Genomic DNA, 20,456 nt, shown 5'->3' with positions numbered 1-20,456 from the left:
CCAGCTGGAAGGGGTGGGAGGGCAGGAACAGCCAGGAAGGCAAAGAGCAAAGCATCCCGATGGCCATGAGCACCACGGACTCGGAGACGGAGCTGTGCAGCCCGGGGGTGACTGGCGCAGCGGCGGCTCTTGCTTGCTCAGCAAGCTGTCACGCTGCCAGGCCGGCTCCGGGCTGCAGTGCGGAGGAGCTCGGAGCTGGCGGGGCCGCCGAGCAGAGGAGCGGAGGCCGCCCCGCTCCGGGTGATAAGGACTGGAGGTGGGTGCCCTTCTCCTGGCAGCCTCTCTGGGCGCTAACCGGGCTCCACCAAGGAGCCTGCCGGAGACTTGGGAAGAGGCGGAAACCTCTCTCTGGCATTCCCACTCGTGTCACGAGTTGAGGGTGTTCTCATGTTCCCTGCCCCGCTGGTGGCCCAGAGGCCGTGCCAATGAGCAGGGCTGCAGCAGCCAGCACTCGGCACATGCCGTGCTAGTTGCATGCCCCCACGTGCTTCAGGGGAAGGGCTGTGAGCTCCCGGGGGGGACCCGGAGACAGGGCAGAGGCTGGGTTGGCAAAGCTGCTCTGTGCCCCAAGCCCCTGGGCATTGCAGGTGAGGTGTGCAGGCTGGTCCTTGACTCCCTAGGTCCCGGCCTCATGGGACCAGGTAAGGAGTCAGTCTGGGCCTTCACGCCTGGAGGCATGAGCCTGGCCGCTCTGGGCAGGAGAAAGGAAACCAGCAGCCCCCAGCCCCCAGGCCCGGTGATGGAGCAGGCTCTCCTGTGGCCAGGGTCAGGACCATGGGGCTCCCGTTGGTGGGGGGGGAATGACACCCCACGGTCATAGCCGTGCTGAGTGTGGGGTAGAGCGGCAGGGACCAGGCTGCTGGGGGGGTAGGGGGTGCAGGATGGGGCCCAGTCTGGCTCCCGCTGCTCCTGCCTGACATTCATGGAGAGCACTGGGTGCCACAAGTGTGCTGGGTCTCTCTCCTTAATGGGAGGGAGGGGCAGGGCATACTGGGAGTCCCATGACTGATTATGTGAGCAAAATGGGGCATAAAAGGCAGGGTCTGGCCCTGGCTTGGGCACTGCCCCTGGGCTGAGGGAATTGCAGCTGGGGCGGGCAAGAGCCTGGGCAGTGCAGGGAGCTCTGCTGCAAACCTGGGGACTGGCTTCAAGGGGCAGAGCTGGGCTGAGCTGGGGAGCCCAGGAGGGGAAGGCGCAGGGCAGTGCCCCTGCAGCAGAGGGGTCCCAGCCCGTGCACGCAGGAGCGGGCAGGTGTGTGCATTGCAGGGGCTGCCTGGGGCTGGGAGGCTGAGGAAGGGCTGGTGTGAGGAAGGCTGGGCTGCAGGGTAGAGGCAGCTTCCCTGTGGCCCCGGCCTGGCAACGGGCACTAGGGCGCTAATACCTGCCTTACCCAGAGTATCTGGGGCAAGTGGAGAGGGGTGGGGGGGGCACAGGTACCTGTTGTAGCCCAGCTGCTTGCAGGCCGCACTGGCCAGCGTCAGATTGAAGCTGTCATGACATGCCCAGAACCAGACTCCGGTCTCCCGGTTGAGCACCTGCAGGGTGGATCCGTCCTTGGACACCCGGACTAGGGGGAAGTGCAGGGTGAGCTCCATGCCGGGGCTGCCACCAGCCGGCTGCAGCGCAGTGCACGGAGACCCGGCAGGGCGCGTTGTCCCCGGGCTGGTGACTAAATGCAGCAAGGAGCTCTGCCAGCCGCCCCCTCCGCACCCTGGGCAGCCCCGGGCCCACGCTCACCTCCCAGAGAGGGGCCAAGCGGGGTGCGCTGCACGCAGTGCTCCTCGTCCTCGCCCCAGAAGCAGTCGGTCTGCTCGTCGCACAGCTGCTGCCGCGGGATGAACTTGAAGGTTTTGCTGCAGAAGAAGTAGTAGTGCTCCACCAGCCCCTTGACTGGGGGAGAAGGGGCAGTGTCACCCTGGCCTGGTCATGGGGACTGGGCTTAGCCCTGCCCAGGGCACTCCCAGGGGAGAGGTGTTGGTCATGCTGCCTTCCCAGCTAGTGTGGGGCCGGGAGGCCTAGGGCATCTTCCCACGGGTGCTTGCCAGGGCAGGATTAATTTGCACTGAGCAATCCCTGCTCAGCTCAGTGGGGCACACCCACCCACCTGCCTGGGGACTACACAGAAGGGGACAGGCCCAGGCTCGAACAGAGCCGAACAGAGCCGCCCTGCCCCAGGAGCTCACCCTGCAGCCCCTTCGCAGCCAGAACTGGGCTGCAGCAAGGAGTGACCTGCGCTGTGCCAGCCTGGGGAGCCCCCACCCCTGCTGCACCCTGGCCTGAGAAGCCCCCAGTTTTGGGGGCCTGTATGAAGTGTGCAGCCTGGCCCAAGCTCTACCCAGCTTGTACTGGCCTCGTGATGGCTTTGGTGCTATTGGTGCCGAACTGCAGTCAGGGCTGCATTGGCTGCGGCCGCTGGGACGTGGTGTTTCTCCCTGGGGCACAAAGGGAGGGCAGCAGCTGTGCAGCCCTGACTGCATCAGCGCGGCACGTGGAGCCGGGCAGCACAGCAGGGCCTTACTCAGGAAGGCGATGGCGACGAGGGTGGCGACGCTCAGCACAGCGGCGATGATGGGGATGCCAAGTCTCTTGAAGGCCTGCAGCACAGCTGAGGGCTTGCGCAGCAGCTCGGGACCTGCAACAGAGAGCAGGCCGTGGGCGCCTCGCCTCTGGCCCGCCTGGCATACAACCACATGCAGATCCCGCACCTGGGGCCCTGGGGGCATTACCTCTCTGCAGAGGCTGTGCGGAGTCCGGGTCCTGAAAAGCAAGGGGAACAGCAGTCAGCGAGCAAAGAACATGTGAGGACAGGTATTTGTGCAGGGGGATCCATGCGCCGCTCCTCTCCTCTCCCCTGCAGCTTCCAGCATTCAGGGGCTGGGGAAGTCCTAGCCCCGACACTCCTCTTTATCGCTGTCCCGTGGGAACCTGGCCGAGCCCCTTTGGCACCTGGCTAGACCACCAGCCTGCACAGCCCTCTGGCAAGGAGTCCCACAGGTTAACGCGAAACCTTCCCTTTGCCTTCAGATCTGTGAGCTGAGAATTTCAGTGCCCCCCGCCCCGGGTTACAGCACCATACGTTAGTGGCAGTAAACCCTTGTTACTCCCTGCACGCTGCTCGTGCTTTTACAGGCCTCCATCCTATTCAGGGGGCTGCATGCCGGAATGCAAAGACCTTCACCCTCAGCTCCACAAGAGCCTGGGGGCCCGTGGTCTTCAAGGTGGTGGATCCCCCGTGGGGCTCTGTGCAGGGCCCTGATTCTGCACTCGCCCCATTGCTGAACACCCTGTTGACGTCCCTCTCGCCACCGCAGGCTCCTCACTGGGCGCTAGAGCCCAAAGCCTGGGACGTGCAGCCTCAGTGCCTTATCCCAGCACCTGGGAAAGCCCCAGGAGAGAGGATGGCTCAGCCACAGGGCTGATCCTCTGCAGCCATGGGGTGTCTGGCCAAGCCGTTTCACAGCTGCAGCAACGGGGGAACAATGTGCTCATCGCAGCTGCACTTAGCCTTGCTGCGCCCGCCTGTCTCATCGCAGCAAGCGACCCCTGCGGCCCGTAGCCTTGGTGGGGCTGTTCCTGTGCTCGCAGCTAAGCACACGTGCAAATGCGCTGCTGGCCCGGGGCCAAGCCCTCAGCCAGGGCCGTTTCTGCCACAGCAAACAAACCAAAGGCAAAGGGGAAAACCAGCCCCAGGAAACCTTGGCACATCCCTTTGCAGGAGACGGAAGGCTGTTTGTCTGGGGAGCTCGTTACCCCAGCACAATCCCACTTGCGTCATCTCGCCCTCGCTGACCCCGGGGGAGAAGTCACCTGGAACCGAGAGCCGGGATCCGGGACCCGGGGCCGTGGGAACGACCGGCTGGGCCCGCCGCGGCACTGAGCACTGACTTCCAGCGCCGGGCCAGGGCCCAGGGATGCGGGTGCGGGGCTGCTTCAGCCCTTGTGAAGCAGGGGAGAGGATTCAGGGGCAGGTGGAAAGGCCCAGTGCAGGGCTTTGTCCTGGGGCTGCCTCTAGCTCAGCCGGCAATGCCGATCCTGCTGCCGGACGCGTGCCCCGGGCCGAAGTCTCCAAAATCCCTCTATCTGGCAGCGAAGGCAGTCCACAGGCTTTCCCCTCCCTCTGGAGCAGTGTTTCTCACCCCTTTCAGCCTCAAAGCACCCTCGAGAGATCGAGGCCCCTCCATAGCTGTGACTGGAGCAGCACCCTGTTCCCGAAACCAGCTCATTGCTAGAGCAGGGAGATCAGCACAGATGCCTCGAAGTCAAACCTTGGAGTCTGGGTAAGTTGGGTTTGGGTCCCTGGATGGCTCCGGTGAGTGGGAGCAGCCTTTCCAGATCCACTCATAGCTGTTCCTGGCTTGTGGCCATACATTCATAGCCCCCCCATGGGACAGATGTGGATAGTCTCTGTCTACTCCTGCTGTGGCTGCTGCTGGGGGCAGCTACCTTTCATTGGCAGAAAAAGCAAGGACAAGAATGGGCCATGGAGAGTGACATCCCATTTCACCTCTAGAAGAGCGTTGTTCATGGCAGAGGCACATACACAAGGGCAGCCAGGGGCTTTGTGTGTGCCCATTCCTGTGCGAAAGTAGCAGGCCTCTGTGTGCAAAGCCGTCATTGCATCGAGCACAGCTTGTCTGCCTCAAACCTCCCTGTGCCCTTCGAGAGATCGGTGCTGATCCCTTACACTCCCTACAGTTAAAAGACTTGGCATTTGATCAAATGCTTCCCCTCCAACACCATTTAAAACCAAAATGTGGGAAGGGAAAAAGGACATTGCTAAGAGGATGAGTTGTGAAATTCTTCCCCGGTGCCTGCCTCTCTCCCTGGCATCAGGGAGGGGAATGGGACATGTCCAAACTCCTGCTCCCTGGAGGTGCCAGGACTGACTCGAGGTGCCCAGTGTGGAGAGGTCAATGAACCATGCAGAAAACTACCCTTCCTAGGATAACACAGCACAGTCTTCCTATGTCTGAAGAAGGGTGTTTGTGCCCCGAAGCATGCAAAGCACTTTTTCCCAACTATTTACTTGGTCTAATAAAAGACATCAGATCTACCCAAAGGACCTTGCCTGCATGTGTCCTTAGACCAACACGGCTACAACCAACAACCCTTTCCAAGATGAACTGAGAGATCAGCTCAAGCACCAGAAGAGCTGGCTCAAAACAGGGTCACATGCCTGGCAGTGACACACCGTGACAGTGTACAAGGGGAGGGATTCATAGATTCATAGATGTTAGGGTCGGAAGGGACCTCAATAGATCATCGAGTCCGACCCCCTGCATAGGCAGGAAAGAGTGCTGGGTCTAGATGACCCCAGCTAGATACTCGTCTAACCTCCTCTTGAAGACCCCCAGGGTAGGGGAGAGCACCACCTCCCTTGGGAGCCCATTCCAGACCTTGGCCACTCGAACCGTGAAGAAGTTCTTCCTAATGTCCAGTCTAAATCTGCTCTCTGCTAGCTTGTGGCCATTGTTTCTTGTAACACCCGGGGGCGCCTTGGTGAATAAATCCTCACCAATTCCCTTCTGTGCCCCCGTGATGAACTTATAGGCAACCACAAGGTCACCTCTCAACCTTCTCTTGCGGAGGCTGAAGAGGTCCAGGTGCCCTTGGCCTTGCTTGTAGGGCTTGGTCTGCAAGCCCTTAACCATAGGAGTGGCCCTTCTCTGGACCCTCTCCAGGTTATCCGCATCCCTCTTGAAGTGTGGCGCCCAGAATTGCACGCAGTACTCCAACTGCGGTCTGACCAGCGCCCGATAGAGGGGAAGTATCACTTCCCTGGACCTATTCGTCATGCATCTGCTGATGCACGATAAAGTGCCATTGGCTTTTCTGATGGCTTCGCCCAGCTCCGTGCAGAGGGACCAGGCGGGCAGGCAGATGGGCGGGGGGGAAACAGCCAGGCAGGGACAAGCCCCAGGCTGGCTTCTCTGCTCATCTCACACTTCCCAGGGCACCCTTCGAAGGCTCTCGGGGCACGCGGCTGAGGGTCGCTGCCGTGGAGAGTGCCTCCCACCCACAGGGCTGTGGGGACAGGCTGCAGATCCGCTCTCAGGACCTTTTTCTCCGCAGATCCCAGCAGGGAGGGCCAGACGCCCTTCAGTCCCGTGGGGGCTTGGGTGGCTGGGCTCTGCTTCCCAGCATGTCCGCCTTACGTTAGCGTCCAGGTCTGGTTGGCCGGCTGGGACGGCCCCCGGGGCTCCTGCCTTCCCCCATCGCCGTGTCTGACTGCTGGTCCCGAGGGGAGGGGAGGGGAGGGGAGGCGCCCCAACCCCCGGGACCAGCGCAGGGCCAGCCTTTGTCGCTGCTAGGAGACGCTGTAAACAATCCACCCCTCGGAGCAGCTGGCACCAGGAGCAAGGCACCGCGCTGCGCCCTCCCTCCAGCTCCCGGTAACACTGGATGGCAGGACAGGAGCCTCGCCGGGGCCAGGAGGGCCCTGGCACACGCCCGCTCTGCCCAAGCAGCAGCTGAGCCGCTCCGGGACTGGCCCGTTCGGTCAGGGCTGCGAGGCCGGACTCGTGCGCGGACCCCCACGTTCTCCCCAGCCCTCGCCGTGCTGCTGGGAGCTGCGCCCTGGCTGCTAACGCGAGGCGCCGGCTTGGCCTGGCCCATGGAGATCAGCACGCTGACATGTTGCTTTACTGTCCCTTCCAGCCCTGAGCAAGACCACTGTCCCCGGTGCCGCGGCTGGGCCCCACGATGACAGGTAAGGCTCCGGCTCTGCCCTGGGCAGCAGGCAGAGGAGGAGCGCAATGAGGCCAGGTGGCCCAGAGAAGAGCGGTGGAGAGGGCTCTGGGCCTGGGAGCAGGGCTCCGGGCGGCTGGCGGAGAGCTGGGGGCTGCCCAGGCTTCTCAGCTGCCCCTCGCTGCTGACGGCGGTGGTGCACCAGCCCCACACAGCGAGCAGCCCGTCAAGTTTCCGCAGAGCTACGAGACCCCAGCGGTCACGAATGCCAAGCACTTTTCTTTGCCTCGACTATCACGGCTGTGGGTGCTCCACGTTCTCCGCAGCCCTGCCTGCAGGCTCAGCTCCCCGTGTGGTCACAGGACTCCAGGAGTCGGGGCTTTATGGGAAACACCGATGTCACCGAGCGGGGGCTAATGCAGCAGGAACTGCAGCCCTGGGCAGGAGGGTAGAGCTCAGCTGAGCCCATGGCTCGTTAAGCTGTCGCTAACAGCTCTGCCACCGGAGGGACCAGGGCAGGGTGACTTGGGAGCCCAGGGCTCAGGCGCTCCCCTTCCCTGTTCCTGCCCCTGGTGCAGCCCCTCCTGCCCCCGTGGGGAGGCTGGCGTGGCTGTGCAATGCCACCCACTCAGATCCCCGTGCTTGCACAAGCTGGAGCATTGTCACACCCACTCGGCGCCCACGCGGCCGAGGCCAGTGACAGCTGAGTGGGAGGGTGCCGGCCGTGCCGCCTTTGCCCACAGCCTGGGGTGCCGGTCCGCCGGCACCTGCTCGGGAGTCGCTGCTGCCCCCCGAGCAAGGAGGGTGAGAGGGACTTCCAGTGAGTCTCCTCCCCCTGCTTTGCCCTCCAGCGTGGGCCTCCGGGCCTCTCCTGGCACTCGCCGGCCGTGGCCTCTTCCTGGCTCGCTGCACCCACAGAGGTCAGAAAACTGGTTCAAGGAGTGGGAGGGAGATGGGGCAGGGCCCAGAGCAGGTGACTCTGGAGCTTGGCCCTGTTTTGGTGTCTCCCTTTCCTCGGCCCGGCCTGAGCTCTGTCCTCTCCAGCCTCCGCTTATCTAGGGGAGCGACCCCCACGCAGGCAGGTCATCCCCGAGCAGCGCGGCGATGGCTGGGCCATGTTTCATCTCGACATTTCTTTCAAAATCGCCCCCTCTCTAGAGCAAGCCCCTGCTGCCAGCGGGGGTGGACAGGGCTCTCGCTCCCTGCCATGCAGCCTCACTCGGTCCCAGCTCAAAGCAGAGCGGTCACTGCCGCCTCGAGGCTGAGACGAGCGCCAGCTTTCCGGGATCGGAGCTGCTGGTGCTGAGGTGGCCCAGCGGTGCGTTCAGCTGTGCCCTGCCTGGCCTGGGGGGCTCTGGGCGAGGGGATCCCATGGGGGGAGCTCCCCGGGTGCACAGTGCAGGCGCCCTCCCCAGCAGCCTTGCCGGGGTGCACGGGCCGACAGGCTTGTGGGGAGTGCTGAGCCCGGCGGTCACACAGCAGCCCGGGGGGGACGGCCCTTCTCGGGAGCACGCTGCCCAGCCTGGGAAAGGTGCACGCGGCCTGGCGAGCAACTCGCCAAAGCGCAGCGACTGTGCAGGTCCGAAGGGCAGCTGCAGAGGCCTGGGAGCAGCGGGGGGTGATATAGTTATCCAACAGCTGCACGAAACGGAGACGGGGAGCGGGGAGCACGCTCCTGGGTGCAGGTGCTGCAGCTCTTGGAGCCAGGGAACAGCAGGTGGCCTGGCAGGGGCAGGGGCAGGGGCAGGGGCAGGGGCAGGGGCAGGGGTGGGTGGTTTCTCCCGGGCATACAGGAACAAGCGCTGCGCAGCCCTGGAGGGGACCGAGCCTGTGCCCGCAGCAGGAGGCTGCAACATGCCAGGCCATGGAGCGCACCTGTCTGGGGGGAGGATGCCGGGGTCCGGCGGGGCCCAAGGGCGCTGGCTCTGAGCCACGCTGTTGGCACTGGTGACTCACCATCCTCGCCAGCTCCGTGCAGCTGGTTCTCCCAGTCCGGGGTGCCTGGAGCCAGCGTGTGTACTGCTGTGGCCAAGTGCCCTTAGTGTGGCCTGGGTCCCATGCTGTGCAGCCCGGGTGCCCTTCTGCTGTGCCAGGCAGCGCTGCCGTGGGCCGTGGTATCGGTGCTGGCCGTGGGACAGCAGCAGTGCTATTTAAACCCATGCAGGAGCAGTCAAACTGGAATGATGATTTGTATTGTAACATGACACCCGTCTATCAGAAGCGCCACCCCCGCGGGCATCCTCCCGGGCACCCGCCCCACCTGCAGAGGTGCCATCGCAGGGGAGGGTCAAGGCTCTTCCTCCTGCCCCTCCGCTCACCCCGCCTCCCGCCTTGGTGGGAAGCAGAGGTGCTGGAGGAGGAAGGAGCATGCACGGGGTCACGGCACGGTGATGCCCCTGCCGTCAGGTCACCGGCTCCTTGGGCTCAGGTTTGCTGCAGTGAGTCAGTGCGTCCCACCCGCACCCTGATCCCTTCCCTCAGCAGCACCTCGCCTTGCCCTCACCTGGCATGTGACCCTGCCGTGCCCTGCGTGCTGCCAGCTGCACCCAGAGGAGGTTGCATTTCCGGGTGGGCAAAGGGCTTGTGTCTTTGCCTTGCGCCTACCCTTGGGGTGGGGTGAGCACTTTTGACTTTCCTGGGGCATCGCTTCCAAAGTGTCTGGGCCTGACGGGTGGTGAGTCCCATCAAAAGCATCCAGGAAGCGGCCTGGATGGAGCAGGTGTCGCTGGGTGGTGCATGGGCTCCTGGCCTGGCAGCGCTATCGTTTGCTGCAGGGAAGCTCTTTCCAGCCCCAAGTCTGCTGTTGGCAGGCTCATCGCGCTCCTCTCATGTCCTGGGCATGGCCAAGGCCTGTGTTGTGCTGGACCCTGGACCCCTGCAAGGCTGTGTGAACCCCGGGGCTGCCAGCACCCTCTGGAGCCGGGGCACACAGGACTGTTCAAGGCCGGGGGGCTGCTCAGGTGTGGCAGGTGGGCTGGCAGAAGCTTGCAGCAGCCTGCATGCTCCGGCTGTAGGGGCCTGCAGGCTGGCAGGGATGCCAGCCATGCTGGAGGCCGCAGGCACTGATTGCAGGTGCTAGGAGAAGAGGACCAGCTACAGAGGATAATTCACTGGCCCATAGGAAGCAGCAGAGCCTGGGAAGAGCAGGCAGGGAGAGAGGGGGAGGCTGTTTGGTTGGTGGCTGCAATACTGGGTGGTCTGGCACAAGACCAAGGGCTGCAAGGCTGGAGGCAGCACCCTGAGGCCAGGAGAGGGAGGAATGCACCGCAAGGGAGCAGCGTGAAGCGGCAGCACTTACTTGGGTCGGGGAAGAGGCCCCAGGACTCTGAGTCACCCCTTTATGAGCTGTGTTTTTTATTTATGGGCTTTCTGAACAAGCAATAACTCTGAAACTGCTACACCGTGTGTGTCTGCTGCCTCGCTGCTCTTGCTGCTTCTTGCTGGTTGTCGCTGTGCTGGCTGGTCGGCATCATGTGGCCGGTCCCTGTCTCCAGGCCCCCGGAGCCCCTCTGCTGCATCTCCGGCTGGATGCTGCCTTGCTTTCCAGGGGCAGTGCTGCAAAACTGGGGACCTGAGTTATTCCCTCCTCCCTCAGAGGCAGCCTGCAGTGGCGCTGGTGGAGGAATCAGTGTCTCGCCATCCCTCCTGGGCACTGGGCTCTGCACAAGGCGGGTCTTGGTGGAGAGTGGGTGGCTAGGTGTGTAGGTCAAGAAAGACCTACAAAGGATGGAGGATGGGATCCACCTCCAAGGAGGAGTACTCTGCTCTGGTCTGGACATGCAGAGAGGAAAGCCAAGGCTGCAACTGAACTTCAACTAGCTACAAGTATCAAGGACAATAAAACAACCTTTTTCAGATATGTGGGGAGCCGGAGGAAAAGGAAGGGCAACATTGGACCCTGCTAAACCAGATGGGGCAACTGACAACTGAGGCCCAGGAAAAAGCCAACTTGCTAAATGGGTACTTTGCGTCGGTTTTTCACCAGTCCCATGGGACGGCCTTGCCTTATGGGACAGGGAGGCCCGGGTGAGGGAGATCCCCTGCCCTCCATCAATGCTGACCTCGTGAAGGAACACCTTGAGAGGCTGGACACCTTCAAGTCAGCCGGCCCTGATGGGTTACACCCCAGGGTACTCAAGGAGCTGGCGAGCATCATAGCCCAGCCCCTGGCACAGATCTTGGAGAGCTCCTGGCGCTCTGGAGAAGTGCCTGAAGACTGGAAGACGGCCAATGTGGTGCCTATCTTCAAGAAAGGGAGGAAAGTGGGTCCGGCAAACTACAGGCCCATCAGCCTGACCTCTGTCCTGGGGAAGGTCTTGGAAAAGATTATCAAAGAGGCCATCCTTAACAGACTGGCTGATGGCAACATCCTGAGGGGTAGCCAGCACGGGTCTGTTGCGGGTAGGTCTTGCTTGACCAGTCTCATCTCCTTCTACGACCAGGTGACCTATCACCTGGACAAGGGGTGAAGATTGATGTCATATATCTTGACTTTAAAAAAGCCTTCGATCTGGTTTCCCATGATCACCTCTTGGCAAAACTGGCCAATTGCGGCCTCGGGTCCACCATGATCCACTGGCTGGGGAATTGGCTCTGTGGTCGGACCCAGAGGGTGGTGGTTGAGGGAAGTCAATCGTTGTGGTGCGCAGTGACCAGCGGGGTCTCTCAAGGCTCTGTTCTTGGGCCAATACTGTTTAACATCTTCATTAATGATGTGGATGTTGGTGTCAGAAGTGGACTGGCCAAGTTTGCTGACGACACCAAACTCTGGGGTAAAGCATCCACACCTGAGGACAGGAGAGTGATCCAGGCAGATCTTGACAGGCTCAGGAAATGGGTGGACGAGAACCTGATGATGTTTAACACTGAAAAACGCAAGGTTCTCCACCTTGGGAGGAAAACCTGCAGCACGCTTGTAGGCTCGGCAGTGCTACGCTGGCTAGCACTACAGACAAATGGGACTTGGGGGTCATGATTGATCACAAGATGAACATGAGCCTGCAGTGCGATGCTGCGGCTAGTAAAGCGACCAAAACGCTGGCTTGCATCCATAGATGCTTCTCAAGCAAATCCCGGGACATCATTCTCCCCCTGTACTCGGCCTTAGCGAGGCCGCAGCTGGAGTACTGCGTCCAGTTTTGGGCTCCACAATTCAAAAAGGATGTGGAGAAGCTTGAGAGAGTCCAGAGAAGAGCCACGCGCATGATCAGAGGTCAGGGAAGCAGACCCTACGATGACAGGCTGAGCGCCCTGGGGCTCTTTAGCCTGGAAAAGCGCAGGCTCAGGGGTGATCTGGTGGCCACCTACAAGCTTATCAGGGGTGACCACCAGTATCTGGGGGAACGTCTGTTCACCAGAGCGCCCCAAGGGATGATGAAGTCGAACGGTCACAAACTCCTCCATGACCATTTCAGGCTGGACGTAAGGAAGAATTTCTTTACTGTCCGAGCTCCCAAGGTCTGGAACAGCCTGCTGCCGGAGGTGGTTCAAGCGCCCACTTTGAACACCTTCAAGACACATTTGGACATTTATCTTGCTGGGATCCTATGACCCCAGCTGACTTCCTGCCCTTCCTTTGGGCAGGGGGCTGGACTCGATAATCTTCCGAGGTCCCTTCCAGCCCTCATGTCTGTGAAGTCTATGAAACCTATGGGTGTGCCCCCAGAGTGGCCGGCGGCCGGGTGTGCCCCCATCACAAGCCCATGCGCGGCTTGTCTGGAGCGCTGGCGGGGCTGTTCTGAGAGCCATTCAGCACCCAGACTAGTGCCTGCACCTTCCCAGGGGCTGCTTTCCGGGGTGTCTCCGGTGAGCAGCAGGGCCCTGGGCCGTGCTGTGCTGTTGCACTCGTTCATGTGTGACATGGGCTTGGCAGCCTGGCAGGAAGCTGCTGGGAGAGGTGGAGCAGCTGCCTGGGCAGGTGTGGGGGTCCCTTTTGGGGGTCCCATCAGGATGACTCTCAGTGGCATTTTGGGCTGACACACCACACTTCCCACCTGGGGGAGAGCCGTGCTGGCCTGCTCCCTCCACAGACAGGCCAGACCAGGCCAGGAGCACGAGGCCCACAGCTCCCACGGGGCCTGATGCACAGAGTCCCCAGGTGCATCCGCACGCAGTGTCCGCTGTGTAACGCTGCCCCAGGGCGTTCTGGCGAGCCCGGCGGCCCCGTTTCCCTCCGGGCAGGGCTGCCTGTTCCTGCAGACCAGAGCGGAGCGTGCAGTCGCTGCAGGGAGCGGTGTGATCACGGAGCGTGATGCCTGCAAGACCTGGGCCAGGGACCCACGCAGTGACCCAGCCTGCCGGGAGCTTGAGGGAGGCTCTGGCACAGGCCCATGGACCTGGCAGGGCTGGATGGGACGAGCGGGGAGGGGCACCCGCTGGCCTGGATGGGGGCAGGGCAAAGCCAGGCTGCGTGCACCGTGCAGTGTTCACTGGGGGAACCCACTGCCGCAGGAGACCTGGAGGGGATGGGCCGGTTGGGAGCTATAAACAGGCCAGGGAAGCTGGCGGGCCGGAGCGCTCTGGACCTGCCCCGCTCAGACCCTCTCCCTCTGCAGCCGCCCCTGCTGTCGCTGTTGGGCACAGGCCTGCATGCTGCGTGGTGATGGGGGCAGGCCTGACAGGAACAAGCCCTCTCCTCTGTGATGCACCTGTGGGTGCACGGGGGGCGCGGGCTGAGGGTGCGTTCCCTCTTGCTCCATGCTCAGCCCGCTGCAAGATGTAGCCGCGCTCCAGGAAGACAAGTGGTGCTCAGCCCTTGGGAGCAGGGGCAAAGGACTGCTGTAACCAGTGCCCTGGCAAGGTCCTGTCCATGGGGCTGGCGCGGGCTCGGTCGGGTCTGATGCACCCACAGCTGGCGGTGTCCTGCTCTGCCAACTGTGCAGGGCCCTCGGGGACTTTGCCTGAGAGCTGTGCCAGGTGCTCTGGGCAGCACGGCTGTGACCCCTGGCACCCCCCAGCCTCTGCTCTTGCACTAGCTCTGCTCACACCATTCCCAGGGCTCTGCTTCGCCCGTGGGCCCAGTGCTCATTAGCGGGCCCAGTGCTCCAGCTTGGCACAGCGGCTCTGTTTGCAAAGCTGCTGCAGGTGTGCAGCTTCCCAGGTGCTAATTGAGAGCAGGTGGTGCTGGTGTCACTGGGGGGGCACTGGGCAGGGCTGGGCAAGGCTGCCCAGTTCCCAGGGGCTGAGGTGAAGGCGTGGGCAGTGCGGTGGGGCTTGTAGCAACCCGCTCGCTCTCTTCCCCTGGCCTGGGTCTGTCGGCGTGGTGCCGAGGCTTGGGGCAGCTGGAGAGTGAGGGTGCCACGGGCTGGTGCTCAGGGCCAAGTCTTTGTTCCTGGCCCTGCAGAGCCCTCAGCTCCGCGTGGCTCCTCCACGGCATCCGGGGGCCTGTGTGGCCTCTGCTGCAGCTGGGGCAGTAGCCGTCTGTGCTGCAGGGAAGCTGCAAAGGAGCCTGGCTGGGGGTGGCCCAGGATGGGGCTGTGCTTCCCGGTGCCAGGTGCCTGGCGTGCTGCTCTCCGCCCCAGAGGTATGCAGCTTCCGGCTGCTCTGGCCCCCGCAGAGGCCGCTGGCAGGAGGCACGGTGCTGGGGGGCTCCTGCTGCCCCTTGCCCGTGGCTTGGCACAGGCTGTGCTCACGGCAGGGCTGGCACTGCCGTGCGTGGCCGCAGGAGGGAGCCGGCTCCCCAGCAATGGGCTCGGGCTAGGCAGGAGCAGGAGATGCTCTGGGCCTGGGCAGGTGCAGGCGAGCGGCGCCAGGCCCAAGAGCAGGTGTGTGGAGGCCGATGCCAGCAGGGCTGGCTAAGGAGGCTCCTGACTTGCTGCTGGGGCAGGGTGCAGCCCTGTGGCGCTGTTGCCCCCCTGCCTGGCTGGGGTCACAAACAACACCCGTGCCCCCACCCCGGGCAGGGTGCTGGGGCCAATCCAGGGAGCTCAGGGCTGTGGGGGTCATAGCTTTGCCCTCGCAGATGAGGCAGTGTGCCCTGGCATCAGGCAGACGGGAGAAGGCATCGTGACTTGCTGCCTCCCTCTCCGGGCTGCGGTGCTCAGCTCTTCCCCAAGGGCAGGATGCTGCTGCAGTCCCAGGACTCTGGGAGCTGGGGGTTTGGGAGGGGACACAGCCCTGGGTGTCAGCTGTGTTGCGCGTGGCTGGCGCAACAGCAGTGTCCTGACCGCCGTCTCCGTGCTGTAAGGGGAACGGTCCAGAGGGCGGGCAGGGGTGAGGGGTCCCATTGCGCCCGGAGCCCCCAGGCGCTGTGGCTGGTCCCCTCCAGAGTGCGTCCTCTCTGTCTTGCAGGGAACGAGCCCATCAGCATCCTCGGCCTCCTCCTGGGCGTGGGCCTGTCCCTGCTGATCCTGGGCATCCTCGGCTACAGCTTCATCAAGTGGTTCCAGGGTGGGCACTGCTGGCACCGTGAGTCCGGCCGGGCGGTGGGCCGAGGCCGGGGCAGCGCTGAGGGGCGCTCCGCGGGGTTGCTCCCTTCCTGTGCGTCTCCGAGGGCTCCAGCTTGGCACCAGATGAAATGCGGGGCCGGTGATGGTGGGAGGACTTGGCCCCTGTGCCACGAAGCAGGAGTGTCAGCGCGCTGCACTCTGGCCTGGCTGGAGCGAGCTGGGAGCAGCTGCATGCAGCACGCCGCTTCCCGAGACGGGCAGCCCCGGAGCAGCCGGACGTCTCTAGAGGCACCAGCTGCTCCAGCCCTCTCCCTGTGTGCCTGGTGCTTGGCATGTCCTAACGCTCCCACTTCTTGGGAAGTGCGTACAACTCCCCCAGGAGCCAGAGAGACAAGGGCATGGACCCCTGCCCCTGCAAAGCATCCATGGACACCGCACAGCAAAGCTGCACTGGGGGCTGGATCAGGAGCCTGGACCTGGCACAGCACCCGTCCAGCCTGGCTCCACGCGGGCTCCAGACATGCAGAAGGGCCTTCCCACCGTGTACGTGGGGCCACATCCTGCAGCTGAGGCACCACGCACTTAGCTGCTCTCTGCTAACGTCTTCTCTCTCTGTCTCTGGCTTCCCAGGGCCTAACTTTGTTTTCAACCTATACCACATCCGGTGAGTAGCTGGCACCGGCTGTGGGCATGGCAGAGGCTGAGCCCCGGGACCGTTGGCTGGCAGGCGGGCTGGTGGCTTTGGCTGTGACCTTCGCTGTCAGTCCAGGGAGTGTGTGGCAGCACATCCTTGCCCTCCAAGGCTGCGGGTGGGGGGAGAGCTGGGGCAGGAGCCCCCCGGGGCAGCAGGGCAGGGGTCCTGGGTGCCGGAGGCTGCCAGCAGCCGCCTGCTCCTCTTGGCTTTGGGCCTGCAGAGCTCATGCGGGGTAAAGGCTGCAGCCCTTGCCCTGGGGGACTTGTGGGAGAGCCCCTGGCATGGGTGTGGCGGGGTGGCTGCGTGGCAAAGTGGCAGCAGCCTGGGGCATCTTCCTCACCCCGGCTGCATCTGGCTCCCTTCAGAGGCCTCAAGTCCGTGGAGGTGGAGCTGGCCTCGCCGTTCACCGTCAGCGGCTCCATGAGCAACGCGGGCAGCGGGTACACGCGGTTCCAAGACAGAGGCGTGTGACGCGGCACTCGAGGCGCTGCCGCTGCCAGGTGAGGTGCCCCGAGCCTGACGCGCTTCCCTCAGGCAGGGACCGTCGGTCATGGGCATCCCTGTCTCTGCCCCTGAATCCAGGAGGGAGTCCCTTTGGCTTGAGACCACGCCTGAGCCTGGGGGGTTGCCCGTGGGCAGGGCACCGGCTCCGCTGCTTGCTCCCCGCCAGCTCCCTGCGGCAGGGGAAGAACGGGGCAGGGAGGGTGGGGAGATGGGGCTTTGCTGTCGCAGCTCATTCTTCCAGCAAGGGACCCTGCATCCCTCCCACGGCCCCTCACCCTGGGGTGCCACCTGCCCTGCCCACCCTGTGGGGGGTGGGGGGCTAGCTCTCCACACCGGGGTGTGCCCAGAGACTCGGTGCATGTTGCTGCTGGAGAGGCTGCCTCGGGCTTCCTGGCTGATGCCTGTCCCCAGCCCTTTGCTACTCGAGATCCCATGCCTGTCGCAGGCGCTGTTTCCCCGCTCGTGGCCCTGCCTCCCACTTCACCTCCCTGCGCAGGGGCTACGGAAGAAACGGACCAGCCTGCCCTGTGCAGGGCCCTGCCTCGGGGCACTGGCTTCCTCGGGCCGTGGCACTGATGCTTGCTCCACCGTGGCTGAGAAGGGAGAGGGCTCCTGCTCTGCAGGGTGGAGCTGGCTGGACTGGGCGGCCCCAGCGTCTCGCACAGTCCCTCCTGGGTCTCAGCGCAGACGAGCAGCGGGCCAGGCCAGCATGGCCGAGGGCCTGGCGGCAGGGACCCAGGTGTCTCGGGAGGTGTGAGCCTCTGGCCCTGCTTTTGCCAGTCCACGGGGCCCTGCTACTGCCCGTGGCTGCGCAGAAACCTTCCCGCCCCGCGCTTGTGCTGCAGCAGTGCCTGTCCCTGGCACGGACCCGGTCCTGCGCGCTCCTCGCGGATGGCTCCTGCCCCAGACCTTGCGGTGTCAGGTGCTGGGAGCCGGGGGTCACCCGCGGGAGGGTTGGTGCCACCGGGCCCTGCTGACACGCACTGCCATGCCGACAGGCGGCCGAGGGCCTTTCCCAGCCCGGGGCCCAGGGCGAAAGCCAGGCAGCGGCTGCCGGCGTGGGACAGAAGTGCACTTGTGCTGCGCGCTCCCTGCGCTCGGGGAAGTGGGTGCTGCTCCCAGGAGCAGGGATGGCCGCGTGGGTACCCGAGTCCCACGGGACCCGTGGCCTGGGCAGCTTTCTCAGGCTTTGCCTGGAGATCCCTGAGGTTTCCCCCGGGCCTGTCCAGCAGCAGGGATCGGGGCTTTTCCCGGGCACTTGTTTTATTTTCCTTTTCACAAGGGCCAGGCTGTTGCAGCAGCCCCGTCTCTGGGCCAGCCCCTGCTGCCAGCAACTTCCTCTCGTGCATCAGGTCACTGCTTTTGCGGGTGGAGCCTCCCCCGGCCCCCGGGCTGGCGGAGCCGAGCGCCCAGGGGGCAAAGCAAGCAGGTGCCTGGACATGGTTGCGCCAGCACATGACTGAGGGTGTGCAGGGGTGCCCTGACTCCTCGCCCGGCAGCTGGCAGGCTCCATGCCCAGGATCCAAGCCCCGAGAAGCTGCTCCTGCCCTCTGTGCTCCCCTGGCACCGAGCTGGCCGGACCCGCCTGCTGCATGGAGCTGAGGTTGGGGGTCAGCCTCGGCCTGCCCAGGTCTGACGGCCGGTGGATGTCTCCCTGGAGCCCCTGCCTCTGGGCCGACTCCATCGGGGACTTCCCCTGCCCCCCCGGGGGCAGTCCGATGCTTTTGGTTCCTAAAAAAGCAGACCGGGAAGCTGCTGGATTTCTACAGAAACCCAGGCTGCTGTTTCGGTTCTCGGGGCACTTCCCCCTCCGCACTTTCATCCTGGCTCTGCTGGCCGTGTCCTGCTCCCAGGGCAGGGGTTGCATGGGGGATGAGCCAGATTTCGGGCCCTGCTCCCCTTCCTCATGGGGCGCTGGGTGGTTGCATGCTCAGGTGCTCCCAGAGTGCCTGGAGCCCTGTGGCCAGGTGGCGGGGGCCCGAGCTGTTCTCCCTTGCAGCACCGCGAGAGGAAGCAGGTAATTCCCCTGCAAGCTGCCAGGCAGCAAAGGCTGTCAGCCCCGTGCTAGCACCAGGCCTGTGCAGCACTGCCCTGCGTGTCTCCGAGTGCCGGGGCTGCTCCGGTGGGCAGCGGGGCGGCACGGTCAGACTGGCACCGGGTGTTCGGGCCCCAGGGGCAGGCAATAGAAACAAAACGCTGCCCTGGAAGGAGCAGGGAAGGTGCCGCTGAGCAAATGAGACTGCTGCACACTTCCCCCCAGGGAAGCAAACAAGCTCCTGGGGCACATGTACGACAACACAGAGAGCGGAAGTGAGCGTGCCGCCCCCCTGCTGACTCCGCGTTTTCAGGTTCACGTTTTCGGGTCTGAGCGGGCTGCAGCTGCGAGCTGCGTGGGGCAGGGCGGCTCCCAGGGCTGGCGCAGCGTCCAGCCGGGTGGGCAGCAGGGCACGGGACTGCTCCGCATGCCACGTCCATCGGCCTCCATGTCTGCTTGGAGGCCTTGAGGCCGGAGTGCCCGCTTCCCCTGCTCCCGTGCTCGTGCTGCTGTTCCTGCGGCCTCGTGCGGGGCAGGGGCAGGGGCAGGGGCAGGGGCAGGGGCACCCCGCTCCCTGCCGTGTGCAGGGCAGGGGGCTGTGAGAAGTGGCTGCTTGGCCCAGACAATGCCGCTTTGCGAGTGGGTGCACCCAGGCCGGGACACCCCCGCCCCGGGCAGACAGCGCGCAGGCGGGCGCACGGGATTCCTGGGTGCTTCGTTCCAGACTGTTTTCTCCAAAGGCAGAAGCCCCCAGGCCCACCGTGCGGCACGGCGCATATGCAGAAGAGGCGAGAACAAAACAGCCTGGGCCGGCCCCGGCAGGGGAGCAGCGCGGCCACAACAAAGGGGCTGGGAGCGAGGTGTGAAGTCTGCCGCCCTGCAGCTCTGCTGAGCGGGGACAACAACAGGAAGCAGAGCCGGTTGGGGAGAGGGGCACGTGGCTGCGCTGCGGGGTGCGGGGTGTCAACACACCCACGCCTGCCCGGGGAGGGAGGGCGCAGGCAGCGGTGGGGCCGGGCCCTGCAGCGTTCCCACCTCGTCGCTGCAGGTGTTCGCAGCCTGGGCCAGGAACCAGTTCGAAGGAAGGCGGTTGCAGCCTTCCTAGATCGGGCTGGCCAGGCCTTGCGCCCTTCAGCCCCTCTCCTGTCTCGCCCCGGTCCCTGGCCTGGGAGAAGCCCCGACCCTTAAGACTGTGCAGTTGTGCTGCAGAGATGGAGGGACGGGCATCTGGTGCCCGGTCACCCCGGGAGCGGGGATGGTGCCAATGACGGGCCCTCCCCTAGCTCTCCTGGATCCAGCCCAGCACTGGGTAGAGCTGTGCTCCTGCGCTTGCATGCGCGTGCATCTGCCTGTCTGTCCTAGGCACCTAGCTCGTGTTGCTAATAGAGCTGTAGTAGCCAGGGCCGGTCCTCCTGCCACCTCTCCATCCAACCGCCGTCGCCTTCGCCTTCTGCCCCTGCACCAGGCGCTGGCGTGTGGGAGGGGCGCCAGACCCAAGCTACTTCCCACCCCCTCTCCTCCTCCTCGTTCCTCTCCATCACGTGCATGGTGGCTTCTCGCAGGCGTCCCCGTCTAGCTGCCCAGCGCATGGCAGCGTTGGTGGCCGTGCCACGTTCGCACGTGCCACGTTCCAGCTGGTTGACAAGAGCGAACACAACCATCTGCATGAGGAAACCAGAGGGGCTGAAAAGCAATGAGTCAGCAAGCGAGAGTGGCTCGGGGGCAGGTGCAGGCGGACGCACCAGTCCCGCTCCTGGAGGCACCGACCGTCCTACAGAAACCGGCCGCGAAGGTACAGATGCGGGGCCCAGCCAGCACGGTGCCTGATTAGATTTAGCGCTTGATGCCGAAGGTGGCAGCAAATGATGGCATCAATCAATGGCAGCTCCAAGAGGTCGCTGAAGCCCGCTGGAGGCTGAAGCTTGCCCAAGTGGAAAGTTCCCGTGCATCTCCTCCCTGGCTCAAGCTATGAGCTGATGCAGAGAAATGTGTAATTATCTGGAATTTCCACTTTGAGGTTTAGTGAGTTCCTCTGTCCGTCTTGAGGAACTCACTCCTCGGGCTGCTTTGTGCGCATGTGCGTGTGCTGGAGCCTTCTGTAAAGCTTCCACATCGTTGCACAAATATTTAATAGAAAGAGTCTCCCAAG

General features: G+C 63.9%; 2 protein-coding genes across 10 annotated transcripts in view; one reads left to right on the top strand and one right to left on the bottom strand.

Annotated features, from left to right (window-relative positions):
- Nucleotides 1-8,847, bottom strand: part of TMPRSS4 (transmembrane serine protease 4) — a 15,560-nt gene extending 6,713 nt beyond the window's left edge. For all 3 annotated transcript variants that reach the window (XM_059719877.1, XM_059719878.1, XM_059719879.1), the window contains exons 1-5: nt 8,644-8,847; nt 2,727-2,757; nt 2,519-2,632; nt 1,738-1,890; nt 1,438-1,567 (exon numbers count right to left, since the gene is read on the bottom strand). In XM_059719877.1, the coding sequence (XP_059575860.1) occupies nt 1,438-1,567; nt 1,738-1,890; nt 2,519-2,632; nt 2,727-2,757; nt 8,644-8,847 (632 nt within the window). The remainder of the gene's footprint in view (nt 1-1,437; nt 1,568-1,737; nt 1,891-2,518; nt 2,633-2,726; nt 2,758-8,643) is intronic.
- On the top strand, nt 6,716-20,456 carry SMIM35 (small integral membrane protein 35). Of its 7 annotated transcripts, XM_059719882.1 has the most exons (5): nt 8,848-11,088; nt 14,977-15,093; nt 15,705-15,738; nt 16,134-16,268; nt 19,870-20,456. In XM_059719882.1, exons 1-4 carry the CDS (start codon nt 10,644-10,646, stop codon nt 16,237-16,239), a joined length of 702 nt encoding a protein of 233 aa, XP_059575865.1. In that variant the 5' UTR covers nt 8,848-10,643; the 3' UTR covers nt 16,240-16,268; nt 19,870-20,456. The 7 variants fall into 7 exon arrangements, 5 of the variants coding, with proteins under 5 accessions (XP_059575868.1, XP_059575865.1, XP_059575866.1 ...); XM_059719883.1 differs by having other exon boundaries at nt 14,977-15,075; nt 16,134-20,456; XM_059719881.1 differs by having other exon boundaries at nt 16,134-20,456.

Source organism: Alligator mississippiensis, chromosome 16 (genome assembly GCF_030867095.1).
Source record: "Alligator mississippiensis isolate rAllMis1 chromosome 16, rAllMis1, whole genome shotgun sequence".
Taxonomy (NCBI): domain Eukaryota; kingdom Metazoa; phylum Chordata; order Crocodylia; family Alligatoridae; genus Alligator; species Alligator mississippiensis.
This window is presented reverse-complemented; position numbering and strand designations above follow the sequence as displayed.